General features: G+C 59.2%; 1 protein-coding gene across 1 annotated transcript; it reads left to right on the top strand.

Moving 5' to 3' along the window:
• Window positions 1–3,025: 3,025 nt before the first annotated feature.
• Window positions 3,026–16,081, top strand: AQP1 (aquaporin 1 (Colton blood group)). The gene is made up of 4 exons (XM_035020850.1): window positions 3,026–3,459; window positions 12,790–12,954; window positions 13,204–13,284; window positions 14,005–16,081. The coding sequence occupies exons 1-4, from the start codon at window positions 3,070–3,072 to the stop codon at window positions 14,182–14,184; spliced, it is 816 nt and encodes a 271-aa protein (XP_034876741.1). The 5' UTR covers window positions 3,026–3,069; the 3' UTR covers window positions 14,185–16,081.
• Window positions 16,082–16,313: the final 232 nt, after the last annotated feature.

The raw sequence follows: 16,313 nt of genomic DNA on the forward strand, positions 1-16,313 counted from the left end.
GTTCTAATCCTAGCTCTGCCATTCTTTGGCAAATCACTTACCATCTGAGCATCCCAGGGTTGTGGTGAAGAAGAGCCCTCAGCCAGAGACTGTTTCCTTTCTCCCTTCCTCCTCCCTCCCTCTTTTTATCCCTCCCTCCCTCTCTCCTTCTCCCTCCCTTCGCTGCTTGGCCAGGACTTGTGGCAGACCAGGGAGAAGAAGGTCATGGGGTTTGTGGACTTCCTGGATCTGGGGATCCAGTGGCAGTCCTTCTCCCTTTCACGTTGAAATTGTCAGGCCATGGCTACACAGGACCCTTTGCATTGGGGGAGATGGTGGGTGAGTGAGGTGGGCATTATTCCGGAGAGGTCTGCATTTGGATGGCGCCTCCTGGTGATGGCAGTGCCTTTGCCCCAAGGAACAGAACTATAATGGTGGGTGGCATTTAAGGCAGAGGCCAGGCTGATATGGGGGAGGGGTGGGAGACACAGTGGGTGTCCCGGGTATTGTCCTGAGGACCCTCACATCATCCTGACGTTGGTGGGTACCTAATTTGCCCTGGCCAAAGTGCTTTGCCTCCTCTGGGTTCCCCAGATCCTGCCCTGCTCCAGGAGGACGTGGTCCTCTGGCAAGTATGCTCTCACCCACGTGCCCTGTGCAGTTACAAGCTCCACCATCCCAAGCACACACACAGAGCCCACAGGAGGACAAAGAGCTGGGCTGTCTGGTTTGTAGCTGTCTCCCCAATGATCAGAACAAGGTGGCCCGTGACTCGTGCTAAGTAAATATTTGGTGGATAAGTTAGTACGTCCCACGTGACTCACACCCACATAGCACATTGCACATCCTCAGCTACGCGGGTCCTGACCTGGCCCGTGGACCCTGTCACAGAAGGCTCCTGTTGTCTCTGAGATGCTTTACCCCCATGCCAGCCTGAGTCCAGTGGTTCTTGTGGGCCCTGCTGCCAGGCTCAGGCCTCCAGGCTGAGTCCTGGTACATGCCAGCATCCCTCATCCCTGCACCAAGCGGAGGGCCGGGACAGATGTGGGCCCTGTCGGGGCCAGGAAGCTCAGGGGACAGGAGGACACTGTGAATGTCCAGGGCCAGGGCATGAGGAGCACCCTGGGGTGTGGAGAGCCGAACAAGTGTTGTCCAGAGGAGAGGATGTGGAGGGTTCTGGGAAGGGGCCTAGTTGGGCTGGGTCCCTCTCTTGGATGGTTACTAAGGCGCAGATGACCTCCAGCAGCTGGGGCTTTCTGAGCACGCAGGGCTCACCTGCCACCGTGCCGACCCCCTGCCTTGCATGCACTCCATCCTGTACCTACAGGCACGTAGGTGTACTTAGGTGGTCACAGCTCCCAGTGGGCCTCCTGCTCCCAGGGAATGCCAGGCGGATCCCTGGGCGCTTTGTCACTGCTCCAGGGTGGCTGTGATGTGTGTGGCAGCCGGGCCAAAGGGCAGCCCATAGGGACTGGTGTCATGATCAGTAGATGGCCTCTGCACAAGAGGTGTAAGACCCGCATGCTCCTCCTTGCCCTGCCCTTGGCACATGCAGAATTTAAAGCTGTCCTTCCCCTGGCTGAGCCTCAGTTTGCCACCTGTAAAATGGGGAGAAGCCAATACTCACACGTAGGACTGAGGAGGGGCTGGCCGGAGTGGGAGGAGAGGGCCAGAGAGGGCCCCTCTCTCCAGGGCTTGGCCTCGCCCACCTCGCGGAGGCCCCACCTTTCCCTCACTGCAGCAGGCTGGCCGACAGGCAGGAGCTCCCTGTTGCTTGTACAGCTAATCGGCTGCTGTGGGGCCTCTGGCTTGAGGATGTGCAGGGCACAGCCTGGACCACAGGGCTCTGCAGAGCGGCCTCTTCCCCTCCCCCCCGCCCAATCTTTCCACTTTTGCTTCTTGCCTCTGGTTCCAGTCATGTGTCCTCTTTTTCCAGTCTGTGTCTTCACCCTCTGTGCTCCCTGGCTGTCTCTCCTTCTCAGCCTGGCCTGAGATCTCTCTCTTTCACTTGCACTGTTGTGGGGATTCTCCTTCCCTTTTACTCTTTCATTCTGCCCGTCTGTCTTCCCCTGTCTGTCCATCTGTCTGTCTTCTCTCCTCTTCCCTTCTCCGGCTGCGTCTCTGCCTCTCTCTTTGTCTTGGGTCTTCTCTCCTTCTCTCCTCTTCCCTCCCGTCTCCAGGCTAGCTTGCCATTCCTTCACTCTCCCCTGTGGTCTGCCAGCATGCAGCTTTTGAGAAGAAAATCCTAAACTGTCCCCACTTTCTCTATCTGCCCTGAAATTAGTTCAAATTGCTCTGGAAGCATGAGGGCTCCCAGAGTGGGTACTTCCCATGTCCTTGCCTATCGCAGGCCTGCCCTTGACCATAGAGTGCAGGGTGGGCCACAGATGAGCTCTCTGTGCCTCCTAATGCCTCTGTGCCCCCATCAACTGGGACTGGACTGTGGTGCTGGGGCCCTGGGACATCCTTAAAGTGACATCCAGCGGCCAGGCCTGGGCTGGGGTGCAGGAGGCCCTGAATGCCCCCTGGGAACCCCTGGACCTGTGGTCTCTAGGCTAACGCCACTGTGGGATGGGATGGGGATGGCAGGCAAGCAGGATCATGGTGCCCCGCCTCCAGGGAAGGCAGCGTCCACCTGCTGAGTCCAGCCCGCCCACCCCGCCCCATCCAGAGCTCCTGGCTCTGCCCATGGGCACCCCCTGAGCTTTGCACATAGGGCGGGACACCTGGATTTCTCTGGCCCCCTGAGTGGGCCAACTTGGAGGAATTTCCCAAAGCCTATTAGAGCAGTGGCTGCCTCCTCGAGCTGGGCAGGGCTGAGGGCGGTTGGAGAGAGGGAGGGAGGGAGGAGAGGAGGGAGGGAAAAAAGTTGGCAGGCCGACAGCAGAGCTGTGTCTGCATCCATCGCTGAGAGGAGGCCCTTGCAGTGTGGGGCGGGCCAGGAGCAAGGAGAGGCCTTCCTCTCTTTGTGCTCCCCCTCTCCTCCCCCCCCCCCCCGGGCCCTATAAATAGGCCCAGCCTGGGCTGTGGCTCAGCTCTCAGAGGGAGTGGAGCACCAGGCAGCGGTCTCCAGTCGAGCCCCCTGCCAGCATGGCCAGCGAGTTCAAGAAGAAGCTCTTCTGGAGGGCGGTGGTGGCCGAGTTCCTGGCCATGACCCTCTTCATCTTCATCAGCATTGGTTCTGCCCTGGGCTTCAATTACCCGGTGAAGAACAACCAGACAGCAGGTGCGGCCCAGGATAACGTGAAGGTGTCCCTGGCCTTCGGGCTGAGCATCGCCACCCTGGCCCAGAGCGTGGGCCACATTAGCGGCGCCCACCTCAACCCGGCCGTCACACTGGGGCTGTTGCTCAGCTGCCAGATCAGCATCCTCAGGGCTGTCATGTACATCCTTGCCCAGTGCGTGGGGGCCATCGTGGCCACCGCCATCCTCTCGGGCATCACCTCCGCCCTGCCAGACAACTCGCTCGGCCGAAACGAGGTAAGTGGGGTGGCCCCAGGCGCTGGGGCTCTGGAGCGGAGCAGAGACGGCGGGAGGTCTCATCCTCCACCCATTGAGCATATGGGAACACTGAGGAGCAGAGAGGACGCGAGGTGGCTGGAGGTCATGTGGACTTGGGGCTGGAACTCAGCTACACCTGCGGCCCGGAGCCCAGTTTCTGCCAGGCACTGTGGGAAGCTGAGACCCAGGGCAGAATAGTCTGGCCAACGTCCCCTGCGGGCGTCTGTTGCAGGGATGAAGCTCTGGAGGCAGCTTAGGTTGGGGCCAGCAGTTCCTCACCCCACGGCTGTAGTTTCCTGCCCTCCCCGCCAGCCCGGCCGGGCCAGCCAGCTCCCTCTTCCTACAGTCTGGACCCTGGGGAGACGCTGCCCGCTGTGCCCAGAGGCCCCGCACGGCTGCGCCAGGGGGGCGAGTGTGCGAGCAGGACCCGGGTGGGCGGCCCCACGGGCCTCCAGCCCGCCCCGCATTCACACAGGTGCCCCAACAAACCGCCTTCAAGGAGAAAGCCCGTCCCGCTCCTCGGCCCCCAGAAATTAGACCAAGCTAGGGGTGGGGGGCTGGGGGAGGGGTGAAAACATGCTGGGCTGTTGGCAGGTGGTTTTCCTGGATGGCAGTGTAGGGGGGCGGCCGGGGGGCGCATCTTGCCTCCTGTCTGCGCTCCTCTCCTGTCGCTGGGCACCGTGAGGCGTGGCACGTGTGTTTCCGTGTGCGCCCAGGGCTGCGAGTGTGTCTGCGAGTGTTCGTGCTGCGGCGGGAGTGGCTGGGGGTGAGTGTGTACCTGTGCGTCCCCACGGCTCCTGGCTCCGGCGGGCTCCGGGCGGGGGCATGAATGGGAAGCCGATGCTGGTGGGTGGGCGGCGGGCCGCTGTAAAGAGCTCCTCCCGGGTGGCCGGTGGCGGCACTTGCTTGCTGTCGCCGACCTGGGCTTTTCCAGACCCCCAGCCAAGTGCAGACTCAGACCCGGCTTGGGCCACCGCAGGGGGACATTTGGCCAGAGAGAGGCTGAGGAAGGCTTGGAGGGTGCCTTCCCAGGGAAGGCGGGAGGCGAAGGAGCACCGAGGAGGAATCAGATCTCCAGAGAGGCGGCTGGCCCGGCCAGGGCGCGGCAGATGGGCGTAGGGACAGCGAGCGGGCCGGCCAAGGGCTCCTCAGAGACGGCGGCCCGTGATTATAGCAATTGTTCTCTGGCTTCCCAGCCAAAGTTCAGAGCCTGGCGCTGCAGCTGCGGGGAGGCTTGGGAAGGTCACGGGCAGAGGGCAACTGGCCCAGCCTTGCCACGGGGGGGATTAGCACTTCTGGTGTCACAGTGACACCTTACCCAGCCCCCTTGCAGAGCCAACCGCTGCTCAGCCCAAGATTGAAGATTAGCCTGCAGGCTGGAGTTTAGACTTTAGTCAGGAAAGACGTGGCCGAGGTGGGTGGAAGGGACGGGAGCTCTGGCAGGCCAGGTTCCTCCAAGCCTCAGTCTCTGCAGAGGGCCAGAGCCCAGTGACCCGAGGGTGTGGCCCCTGGGTAGGGTCAGGTTCACAGCAGCGCTCGCTGGGCATGATGGCATGGGAGAAGAGGTCCTCGAAGGGGTGGGGTTGAATCTCCGCGGGCCTTCGGCGCCGTCTTGACCCCTCCTTCTCAAGGGACAGGCAGGATAGGCATCTGTTGGCTGACTTTGTGTTCTGACTCGGCATCGCAGGTAGAGGCAGGGAGGGTGGCCCCTGACTCTGGCATCTTGATCTGGCCACACCCTGCTCCAATGTCCCTTCCCTTCCCTGGCCTCCATTTCTCAGAGTTACCCTGATGCCGGGGCTGGGCACGTTGCAGGTGGGAGAGGAAAATGGACAGGCTCAAGCCGGGGCCAGCCCCGGTCTGGGAGACAGGCACTCCAGGTTCAGGTCCTGTCTGCTGTTAACCTGTTGAGTTTCCTTGGAGCTGAGGACCCTGAGACTCCAAGAGGGAACCTAGGTCTCTAGGTATTTCTTGGCCCCGCCGATACTACCAGCAAGCTCACTTCGGGGACTTGAGTTTAATGATCACCCTTCCCAGGAGGGTCTGGCTAAGAGGAGCCCAAGAAGGGCCATGCTGAACGAAGGGAACGGAGTGTTGTGGTGGGGTGCGGGCACTGTCCTGTCTACACCATGGAAGTTGCGGGTTCAGAAGCGCAAGCCCTGGGCCTGGAAACAGAAAGCATCTCTCCCAAGGGCTCCTGTCAGACATCGGACCTGGGATCTGAAGGGATCTGAAGGGATCTGAAGGGATCTGGCAGGTGGCCCCAATGCCTCAAGAAGGGCAGAGACCAGTCTATGCAGCAAGGGACACACTCTTTCCTCTTGGGCCCGGGACCCCACCCTGGTCCAAACCTAGGAGGAGCCCTTTGTTGACATGGAGATTCCTAAGGAAAATAGGGAAAGAAGAGACAGGAAGTGGTTGGGGTGAGTCAGGGGGTGTCCCCGGGGGCATGGTGGGGACAACTTTCTTCTCACTGAGTCAGGACTCGGCATACGCCCTGGAGAGACCATGGGCCTCTGTCCTGCCTGTAGGATCCTGGCTGGTTCTAAGAGCCAAACCCCAATTTCGGCCCAAAGTGAGAGTGTCAGAGGCAGGGGTTGGTGCTTCAGGCCAGCACCCTTGCCTGGGTGGCCCCAGTTTCCATCTGTGAAGTAGGAACATAGCAGGGCGTGGCTGGGCCCTGGGAAGTGAAAGATGCTCACGAACCTGGGAGTCCTGACCGTTAGCCAGCTCTTTTTATCCTTCCCGTCTCTGGCTCGCTCACCGATGCTCCCTGCAAACCGGACTGGGACCGCTGGGGGCCCAACTGGCTGAGTCAGCCAGCTCCCCACCCCTGGGCGACCAAGGCCCCTGGCGGGCAAGATAAGCCCCTCGCACAGCTGCCTGCGATATGGGGCAGGGGCCAGGTGTGATAAGAGGTGTCAGGGCGGCAAGGGAACTTCTGCCTTTGAGCCGTGGGGAGGGCCAGGAAGGCTTCACGGAGGAAGTGCCATGGGAGGCTGAATGTGGAGATTGGGAAAGGGGCTTCCGGGCAGAGAAAGGGCATGAGCGCAGGCAAGGTGGCTGTCGGAGCCCAGGGTCAGGGAGTCACGGGGTGGCGCTGGTGGGCGTGGGGGTCATGGTGGGGGGCTGGGGCTCTGGAGAGTGGATGCTCAGGATTCAGGCCAGTGTCTGCCTGTGTCCGAGAGGGGACTGGATGCCCGGTTGTCCCCGAGTCTGGGATTTCAGCCCCCGGGGCGGGGCGTGGGGGCTTCAGGCAGAGGGCAAACCTTCCCTCTTCGGGGTCTTCTCTCAGCCCTGCTGATTCTGGGTCTGACTGCCTGGGGACTGCTTCTATCTGCTACACCCAGGGCCTCACCTCAGCCCTAAACTCTCCCCTTCCCCAGTTTCCTGGGCTCGGTTTCCCCAACCACCGAGTGAGAGGGTTGTCCCTTCCCTGTTGGCCCCCCTCCCCCGCACTGGCCACGAGTCCTTCCAGAGTTGAGGGCCCTTCCGCCTCCACCAGAGTTGGGGGTGGCTTGGGGAAAGGGAAGCCAGTTTTTAGACGGACGTGCCCAGAGAGGGAGCTGGGGGCTGGGTGGTGGTGCCCTATAGCTGCAACGTGTAATTACAGTTTCCAGCCAGAACCAGATGAGGGGGAGGGCGTAGAGAGGCAGGAGCTTTGTGGTGGAGACTTCCCTCTCCACAGAAAATTCTGAGGCGGTTTCCTTTGTGAGGGCCCCTGGAGCAGCCCTGCCGGCCCCATGCTGCCCACCCCAAGGCCTGGCCTTACCTAGGACTCACTCTGGGAACACCTTGTCTGAAAGGGCAAAGCCATGAGAGGGGACGTGGCCTGCTGGAGTTCCCCAGTCTGCAGGGTCTCACCTTCCCCCTGGGGCCCCCAGGACACACCCTCCCTCTCATGCCTTAAGCCCTTAGTTCATTGCAGACCAGTTCCATGGAGTGCCCCCCAACCTGAGCTCAGCCCTAGAGTGCTCCCCACTTTCTCTAGGGTCCCACCCAATGGGGGTTCCTTCAGCACCAGCCACCAGGGCTTTCCCCAGGCTGGTCAAACATGCCCCACACCCACCCCTTAGGGACTGGCTTGGGAAGGCTTTCTCCAAGAGCCCCCTGTTCTTGCTGGCAGAGCCTCCCTGGGTGGGGCATGGTCCCTGCCCTCTGGAAGTGCCAGTAGGTCTGGTGCCTCCTGAATAGCTGGGGCTGAGTCAACACGCCTGCAGGTGTGGACAGGAGAATGTTGTCATGGTCAATGTCCCCTCAGCCAGGGCTCTTCCCCGGGGACTGGGGGACTCCTTGCCCCACAGTGGTGCTTAGGGGGTTAAGTGAGGGGCCGTCTTCACGTTACCAAGGAGCTGCGGTCCAGTTGAGTTAAGAACCCCAACTCAAAAGATGGTAGAAAAGACTGGAAAATGCCCCATTCCCAGTAGCAGCTCCTCTCAGTGCCTGAAATCCCACCACTAGGACAAGAGAGAGGCAGATGTAATTGGGAAGGGGCTGCCCCCGAGTCCGTAAGCTCCCTGTGGTTAGGGTGTGCAGGTAGAATCGGCTTGCTTCCGGCTGCTCTGGGAGGGAGGTCCTGTAACAGGCTTTATGCCATATTGAGACCCCAGTTCAGATGGCTCTTTGGGAATCCTGCACTGACAATCCTGGCCCAGAGGGTGACTGTGGGCCCTGGGGGCAGGGGTCCCATGTCAGGGGGGGAGGAATCCTGGGGCTAACATCCGGGCCAACGCCTCCATTTTACTGATCAGGAAACTGAGGCCGCAGAGGCATTGAGATTGTTTGGTTGCGTAGCAGATCAGGGCAGGGCAGCACCGTGCCCCCAGCCTGCCTCTGGCCTTTGGTTCTTTCAGCTGTTCTAAAGCACACATGCTCACACTTCACTCACACACACACACACACACACACACACACGGCATAAGGGGGCACACGCAGGTGGGCGTAGAGCACATTCGCAAGCCTGGGTGGTTCCACTCAGGCCCTGGGATCCCGGCGGGAGGGGTAAGTGCTCCTCAACAGAGCCTCTTCCTTTCCCTGGCAGGAGGGTGGGGACGCCCTGGAGTAAGGAAAAGAAGGAGGGAGGGAAGGAGGAAGCCATTGCTTTGTGTATTGTTTCTTGTCAGGAAGATGAAGTGGCTTCTGGGAGCAAATAAGGACCCTCTGAGATCCGCTGCTCGCTCTCTGTCCCTCAAGGGGGGCCTCCTTCCCTTCTCCGCCCCTCTTCCCAGCCAGTGGTGGCACCTGTGATGTCAAGGGACAGGGCGACACATTCAGAAATGCCACCAGACGCACAGTACAGTCACGCAGAGTCACGTGCCACAGAGAGACCCCCAGACACACAGAGCTCCCCGTGCTAAGAGACGGCTCGTGTGTGATTGGGATTCTCAGACAGCTGGGACGCCCGGGCCAATACACGACTAAGTTGGTCCCCGTGTCCACATGGGGGCTTTTGAAAGAGAGTGGATATTCTCAAATTTGGAGTGCAGGGCTTTATGTATTTTCCTTAAATCAAGCTTGTTAATCATGTGGCTCAAATCCTTCCCGTTGGTGCTATTTACAGTGTCTGACTGCTTTAGTCTATCCATTTCTAAGAGAGGGCTGGTCAACTCTTTCGCTCTGGTGGCTGATTGATCAGATTCACCTCACAGTTCTGTCAGTTGTCATTTTTTTTTTGGCTATCTTATCTGGTGCATACAGATTTAGAATTTATGTAGCTCTTTGATAGACTTGTCATTCAATTATGATGTAATAAGCCCTCTTAATGTCTAATGAAAAAGAAAAGGAGAGAGTCACACCCAGACACATATGGTCACCCCCAGATCCTGCAGACACCAACCTACAAAGATACACAGAGGTCCACAAAGCGTTGGTTACCCAGAGGGCCATGGACACAGGAATACCCTTCAAGGGGTGACACGAGGGACCCACTGAGGTCCCCCTCGCTGTGAGTGCTGAGTCCTGGAGGCATTGGGTGAGCAGGGCAGGCCTTGATGTCTCCCCTCCCCTGTTCTTTGAGCCTGGATGCTCAGATTGCAGCCAGGCTGGTTCTGGAGCCTGCTGTTCCCCAAGGGTGGGACACCAGGGTGCCCAGGTTGAGTTGGGGCCCTGGGCCTAGGAAGCGACCTTGGTCATTCTGTCCATGGGCAGCAGGGATGGGTTGAGGACCACTGTCTAGAGAGGTCAGCCCTGTACACCTTCCCTCCCCTGCTGTCCCGGTGCCTGGGTCACGCTGGCTGCTATAGACCCATCTTCAGCCGTTCTTCAGTCCAAGCTGGGAACAGCCGGGTCCCTTGACTGGTCCTGTAGATAGTCAGTATCCTTGGCTGGGACAAGATGGCTTAGCTGTCTCTTCCCCGGGACTCAGCCTCCTCATTCATTACCTCACAGAGGCTTGCACGGCCTGCCCTGTAAGACCCACAAAAACTAATGGTCTCCCAGCCAGAAAGCCAGTAAACCAGCCCTGAGTCCAGAGAGCATCCCTGGAGCCAGGCTGCCTCCAGACAGGGTGGAAGTTCTAGAAAATTAGCGTTATCTGCAACTTCTGTCACTACAGCAAGTGTCCTCTCTGGGGTCCGGGCAGCGAGACGGGAAGGTCTCCCCACTCTGTCCTCACCAAGCCCCCAGGCCAGGGGTCTGAGGTGCCCACAGAGGAGGCAGGAGGCTTACTTCCCTGCAAGAGTTGCAGGCGGTTCAGTGAGAGCCTGACGGCACAGCCGCAGAAGTTAATTCCAGCCAGGCAACGGGGGAAGCTTCTTGGAGTCGGTGGGGTCTGAACTGGGCCTTGAGAATGGCCTTACATGGGTTTGATGTGAGAATGGAGACTCTGCTTCTTTCTGATGCTTCAGATTCAATGTCGGCCTTATTCTGTTGTTCATACTTATATTCATAAAACTGATTGTTGGGATTTTTTTTGGAAGGGGGCTTTGTCAGTGACATATAAGCCCTAAGCTGGGCAAAACTCCCTAGGGATGTGCAAACATTTTTTTTTTCCCAATACCAAGTGACCACAACTGAGATTAGCCCTATTTAAGCAATTGTTTCAAATTTAATGCGTTGTGAACAGTAACATATTTTGAATTTTTACCTGCTTTCTTCTGGACATTGACTTTCAGCAGACCTTTATCCCTTTCAGTTCTGAATTATCAAGTTTTGTCAGATGTAAGTCACACAAGTGTGTTGGTGGTCAAAGAAGAAGTGGTCAGTAGACATTGAAGCAATCAGGGGAGGCTTCCTAGTGGTGGTGGTGATGGCTATTGGGAGAGGAAGTTCGTCAACCCATGTGGCTCTGGGTGGTCAGGAAGGGGGTATAACACAGAGTCCCCAGGGCAGGTGGTCACCCCCTCTGCTTCTCGTGGACTCAAAGGGCTGGACATGGCACAGGGCCCCTGGCTCTGCTCACTTTGCATGAAACCCTGTGCTTTTGGGCAGAGCAGGGGCTGGGGTACTCAGACCTGGTTAAGAACTGGGGGAGGAGATGAGCTTGCCCAGGCCACAACTGTGAGAGGATGGGGACGTGTGAGGCTAGGAGGCAGGAACCACTTAGATCGATGGCTCCATTAATCAGCATGCCAGGCCTGGTTTCAGGACTCCTGCCAGCTAGCAATTAGGCTGAGCCTGGAGAGCAGAGAGCAGGAAGAGGAGGCTTGAGCTTCCTGAAGCCTGTCAAGAGGGCAGGTGTGAGTGTGGACGGGCATCTGTACAGTTGGCCCAGTCTCATAGGCCTCTCCTCCGTGGAGCTCGTTCTGGCTCCAGGCCGGCCTCACTTGGGTCTCCACAATCCTATGCAGGGTCCCTCCCCTTCCACCTGTCCCCCAGTCCTGGGGATAAGGTGAGAAAGAACCAGAACAAAGCCACAACTGTCCAGGTCCCTCCTGCCTCTGCAGCCCTTCCCAAATGCCCTAAGACCTCCCTACCCCATTGCCTTGGAAACTCCAGCCACTCTGGAAAGTGGATAGGAAAAGCTATTTTACAGATGGGGAAACTGAGGATCAGACTAGGGAAAGGCCATGGCCATGGCACCAGCAAGAAGGAGAGTCAGGACCTGAACGCAGGCCTTCTGCCTCCACTACCCAACCTTGGGATGGGAAGAAAACTGGGCATTGCCCAGAGGGCTGGCTGGGCTGAGGGGTTACAGCGCTGGGGTCTGCCAGGAAAAGCCTAGAGCTGGGGCTGCAGCCCAGAGGAGGGGATGTGAGTCACTTTCCCTGTGACCCAGGACTGCTGACAAAGGCGGGAAGAGAATTGTTCTTGTAAGATGGCCTCAGGGTGGGGCTGAGAAAACTCTGGGGGGGTGGAAGAGGGCCCCCCACCTAGGGTTTTATAAAATGCCCTCCGGCTTTGGAGGACCAGCCCCTCTCCCTTCGTTCCCAGGATGAGACTTCAAGTTCAGGCTTATTTGGACACACCAACTCTGCCTGGGGGAAGGCAGACCATGTGGCCACATCCGGGCATCTCTGCCAGTGGGCCTTTGCCCATATGGCCCAGTTCCCCTGTGTGGGTGCACCTGGCCCCTGGGACCCCCACAAAGGGGAGGTTTGGGGACTCCCTGGGGAGGGGTCTCCCTGGTGCAGCTGCAGGGGGAGGGCTCTGGTGACCTCATGGCAGCTCCCATCCCCTTCTTTTTCCATGAGTCATGTTTCTAAAAGTGGTCCAAGAGCAAGTGACAGCCAGACGGTAGTGGCGGGGCCTATGTGGCCAGGGAGAAGGAGGGGAGCTTGTCCAGGAGCGAGATGGAGAGGGAGGGGAAGACAGGGAGGGTAGAGAAGAAATGGGAGAGACAGACAGAGGTGGGGTAGGAGACAGAGGGCAAGGCAACAAGGGAGACGGGCACAAGGAGAGAGACTAAGGGAGCTGGGCCAGCTAACTGAGGAAGACCCTCCCCAGCTCTGGGAGCTTTAGATGCAGCAGGGGATGGGGTGGAATGTTCTGGACTTGTGGGGTGTGAAGCAATAGTGTCCAGGTGGGCCCTCCCACATGTGGGACTTGCCCCTCGCCTCGGGTACTCTGGTACCCCAGGATGCTCTGGCTGGCTGGAGTGGGATGCAGGCTTCCCTGGCCTCTAGGTAGAGTGCTGCAGGGTGGAGGCAGGTACCAGGGGCTGAGCTGGCACCTCCTCAGAGGTGTGGAAGGGACAAAGCCTTGTGTCCACTCCCAGCGGTGTGTGCTTGGGTGGGGCCTGGCCCCCTCTGGGCCCAGCTGGGGGCTAATGTGATGGGCTCTGAGGGCACTGAGTTGCCAGGGCCTGGGGGGCCTGGGACACCATCCCCACCTCGCCTGCTCACCGAACCTTGCTGTCCCTTTTCCCTACAGCTGGCCCCTGGTGTGAACTCTGGTCAGGGCTTGGGCATCGAAATCATAGGCACCCTGCAGCTGGTGCTGTGTGTGCTGGCCACCACCGACAGGAGGCGCCGGGACCTCGGGGGCTCGGGCCCTCTCGCCATCGGCCTCTCTGTGGCCCTGGGACACCTGCTGGCGGTGAGTGTGGGGCCCTCCCAGGTGGGAGTGGGGGCAGGTGGGGTACCTGTCATGGGCAGGGGGCTGGGGCCAGAGCCCTGCTCTGAGAGGGCAGCACAGGGACCTCCTGACCATCTTTCTGGGTCGGTGTGCCCCTCTCTTTCTGCATCTGATTGTCACCTCCCTGTTTTCTCTGTGTCACTGTGTCTCCTCTCCCTCTGTCTGTCTCTCTGGCTCTCCCCTTTCTGCCTCCTGCCCTTCCCCTTGCAGATCGACTACACAGGCTGCGGTATTAACCCCGCCCGGTCCTTCGGCTCCTCCGTGATCACGCATAACTTCAAGGACCACTGGGTAAGGGGTCGCAGGGATATCCCCTGGAGGGGGCGGGGGTGTTCTGGTGCCGAGTGGTGGTTCCAACTCCACTCTGCAGCATCCTCTCTCATCACGGAGGCTCTGGGAGACAGACACGGGGGAGGAAATTGGGAAACCGAGGCCTGACATGGGGGTGGTGGCGTACAGCATCCCAGCAGCGTGGTGGAGAGCCAGGCCCGATCGTGGCTCAGCCCCTTCCCCATTCAGTGTGACATGGGCAGGCTGCTGACCCTCCCGGTGACTGCCTCCCCTAAGCAGTGAAGTGGGGGTGTTGTGGCACTTACTTACCTCCCACGGTGGCCTCTAGGACAGATGGCCTCACCACCTGGAGATTGAGCACTCAATCTCAGAGTCAGCACTCGACGGATGTAGGTGTTCTTCCCGTCGACGTGTCTGTTTTGGGCCACCGTTTATCAAACTAGACATTCCTGTGGCCCTTCAGAAGCTGGGGACGGTGGGCAGGGCTGGTCTAGTCACGCCAGGCACCCCGAGCGGGGGCACACGGAGGCAGGGAGAGGCTCACTACCAGCATCCTGGCTTGGGCCAGGTCCAGGGGCTCTGCAGTCAGGACACTGGGGTTCAACCCCGCCTGCCTCTGAATCCAGGCGCCGGTGGGGAGAGAGCCCATGCCATGGGGGGGTGGGAGGCCGTCTTCAGGGCAGGCGTCCCACCCTCTGAGCACGCCTGCTCTGTCCCTAGGTTTTCTGGGTGGGGCCGTTCATCGGGGGAGCCCTGGCTGTGCTCATCTACGACTTCATCCTGGCCCCGCGCAGCAGCGACCTCACTGACCGCGTGAAGGTGTGGACCAGCGGCCAGGTGGAGGAGTACGACCTGGACGGCGACGACATCAACTCGAGGGTGGAGATGAAGCCCAAATAGAGAGGCCCCGGCCCGGGCACCCCCGTGGGGGCGGGGCAGGGGCGGGTGGAGGGAGGGGAGGGTGAAATCATGTTGTAGACACTCTGACAAGCTGGCCACCGTCACTTCCCAAAGTTCCTCCAGAACCGTGTGGTCAAGCCTGGTTCGGGGCTGTTTCTATCACTTTCTTTCTCTGTCTCTGTTTCCTGGCCCCGGGGCTTCCTGGGGACCACGACTGACCAGTCACTCACTCCCTTGAAGCTACGGAGGAAGTGAAAGAGAGGGACCCGCCCTGCTAAGCTGTCCCCCCAGAGTGTGACGGAAGGTGTGCCAGGAAGTCCCTCATCCCAGAGCTGCTGCACAGCTCATCTGCTGCAGGGGTCTGGGGCGCCACTGTTACTGCTTTGTGCCCTTGGGCGTGGCCCTCCTTCTTCCGGAACCTGCCCTCTGCCCCCAAGGGTGCTCTGAGGGGAAGAGATGGCAGGAGGTGCGTGGTCAGAGGCAAGCGGTAGGCCGGCTTCGTTCCCGCAGTTTGGCTCGCCTCCAGCCCCCCTCCGCCCCCAGACTTGCTGCAGGACCTTGTGATCGTCCATATCTGCAGGGCGGCAGGGACAGGGAGAGCTCCACAGGCCCGGGGCCTCTCTATTCTGTAAGGGTAGACACTTCGTGGGTTCTAGAAGATGTAGTATGGACCAGCACTTCCTCCACTTGCCCTGGTTCTTTCCCGAGGGGAGAGCTGTAGTATGTATCTGTGTGAACACATGGACATACGCATACATGGTTCAAAGCAGAGACCAACAGACAGCCCAGGCCCCGAGAAGTCCCTGTTCCCGGGGAGCAGGGCCGACCCCTATGCAGCAGGGACAGGGTCTGCTGTCGCAGGATGGTGCCAGATGGAGCGCGAAGGAGCAATACCCATGCTCCTTCACTGGGTTTTAGTTGGCCTTTCCCATCTCTCATTGCATCATCTTAATCGTCATGTGATTCTCCACTTCCTTCTGCCAGTGTAGACACAGGCCACACTTATGCAGGTGTGTGTTTATTAAAGGGCAGTTGGTTATCAGAAGCCCCACGCCGGAGGACAGATGACCCTGATGCGGATCAGCCCACGGAGGCACATGGCCCTTGCTGGACCCTGAGGGGGGTTTCTAGGCCCCCAGCTGATGCCGAGGGAGGAGGAGGAGCTGATTCCCTCCCCTATTGCTGAACTCCTGGTTGGAGGCACTTGGGGCAGCTGGGTGACCTGCACAGCCTCCCTGTGTGACCCCAGGCCACAGCCTTCCCTTCTCATTTGCCTGGAGGGGACAGTCAGCCTTGGCCTGATGATGTAGCTACCAGTGCAGCCCAAGGACACTTCAGAGGAGAGAGTCTGCTTTGGAGGCAGCTGTCTCCACAGTCTATTCAATCCCATCAGGGCCAGAGCAGGTCCCCCAGCATGCCTGTAGGCATGAAGGTGACAAAACCCAAGTGACTCCCATCTGCAGATTATATGGAAGCAGCAAGACAACCAGGTAACCCTAAATGGTCACCGACTCATCATAACATCTACGCACTCTCTTCTCCATTCCCTAGCAGGGACTTCTAGCTCATTTAACAGATAAGGAAACTGAGGTCCAAGGACCCACAGCTACGTAATGACTTGGCCAGGCCTAGCAACCAAGGCCATGTCTCTGGCTACTCCCTGGACTATAAGACTGACCCCTCTTATTCTCAGCTGCTCGGTTTCTGCCTGGGCGGCGGTCAGAAGCCAGGAGGGGTGAGGGTCGTGCTGGAGGGGAGAGGGGGGCAGACCCACTTCCTGCCTGGTTCTGACTGCTACATGCCAGACCCTGAATCTGTTTGCTCTGCATAGATGTCTCTTTGGAATCGGAAGTTCACTATATGTTAAGAAAATAAAGGAAAATGACTTATAAGGTCATCTAGGCTTCCTGTAGTTTTTCCTCTTTGGCTACTGTGTTCCTATGAAGGATCTTGGGGTCGAAGAGGAGATTGGTGCCCACACTGCAGACCCAGTCTGAGGGGGAGCCATTGCCTGCCCTCCTGCCCTGACGATCTCTGGTCTCAGTGGGCGGACACAGCCTCACCCCAGAACTCCACCTGAGTAACACAGGGTCCTGCCCCCAGTAGGGGCCATTTTTGGTGATGGAGTG

The sequence above is a fragment of the Mirounga leonina genome, unplaced genomic scaffold (genome assembly GCF_011800145.1).
Source record: "Mirounga leonina isolate KUSES-001 unplaced genomic scaffold, KU_Mleo_1.0 Mir_174, whole genome shotgun sequence".
NCBI lineage: Eukaryota > Metazoa > Chordata > Mammalia > Carnivora > Phocidae > Mirounga > Mirounga leonina.

Excerpts from the sequence above, each read along its gene's own strand:
- AQP1 (XM_035020850.1), top strand. The coding sequence starts at position 3,070 with ATGGCCAGCGAGTTCAAGAAGAAGCTCTTCTGGAGGGCGGTGGTGGCC. Across the intron at positions 12,955-13,203 it reads CCCTGGGACACCTGCTGGCG|ATCGACTACACAGGCTGCGG; the intron begins GTGAGTGTGGGG and ends TTCCCCTTGCAG. Across the intron at positions 13,285-14,004 it reads ATAACTTCAAGGACCACTGG|GTTTTCTGGGTGGGGCCGTT; the intron begins GTAAGGGGTCGC and ends CTCTGTCCCTAG.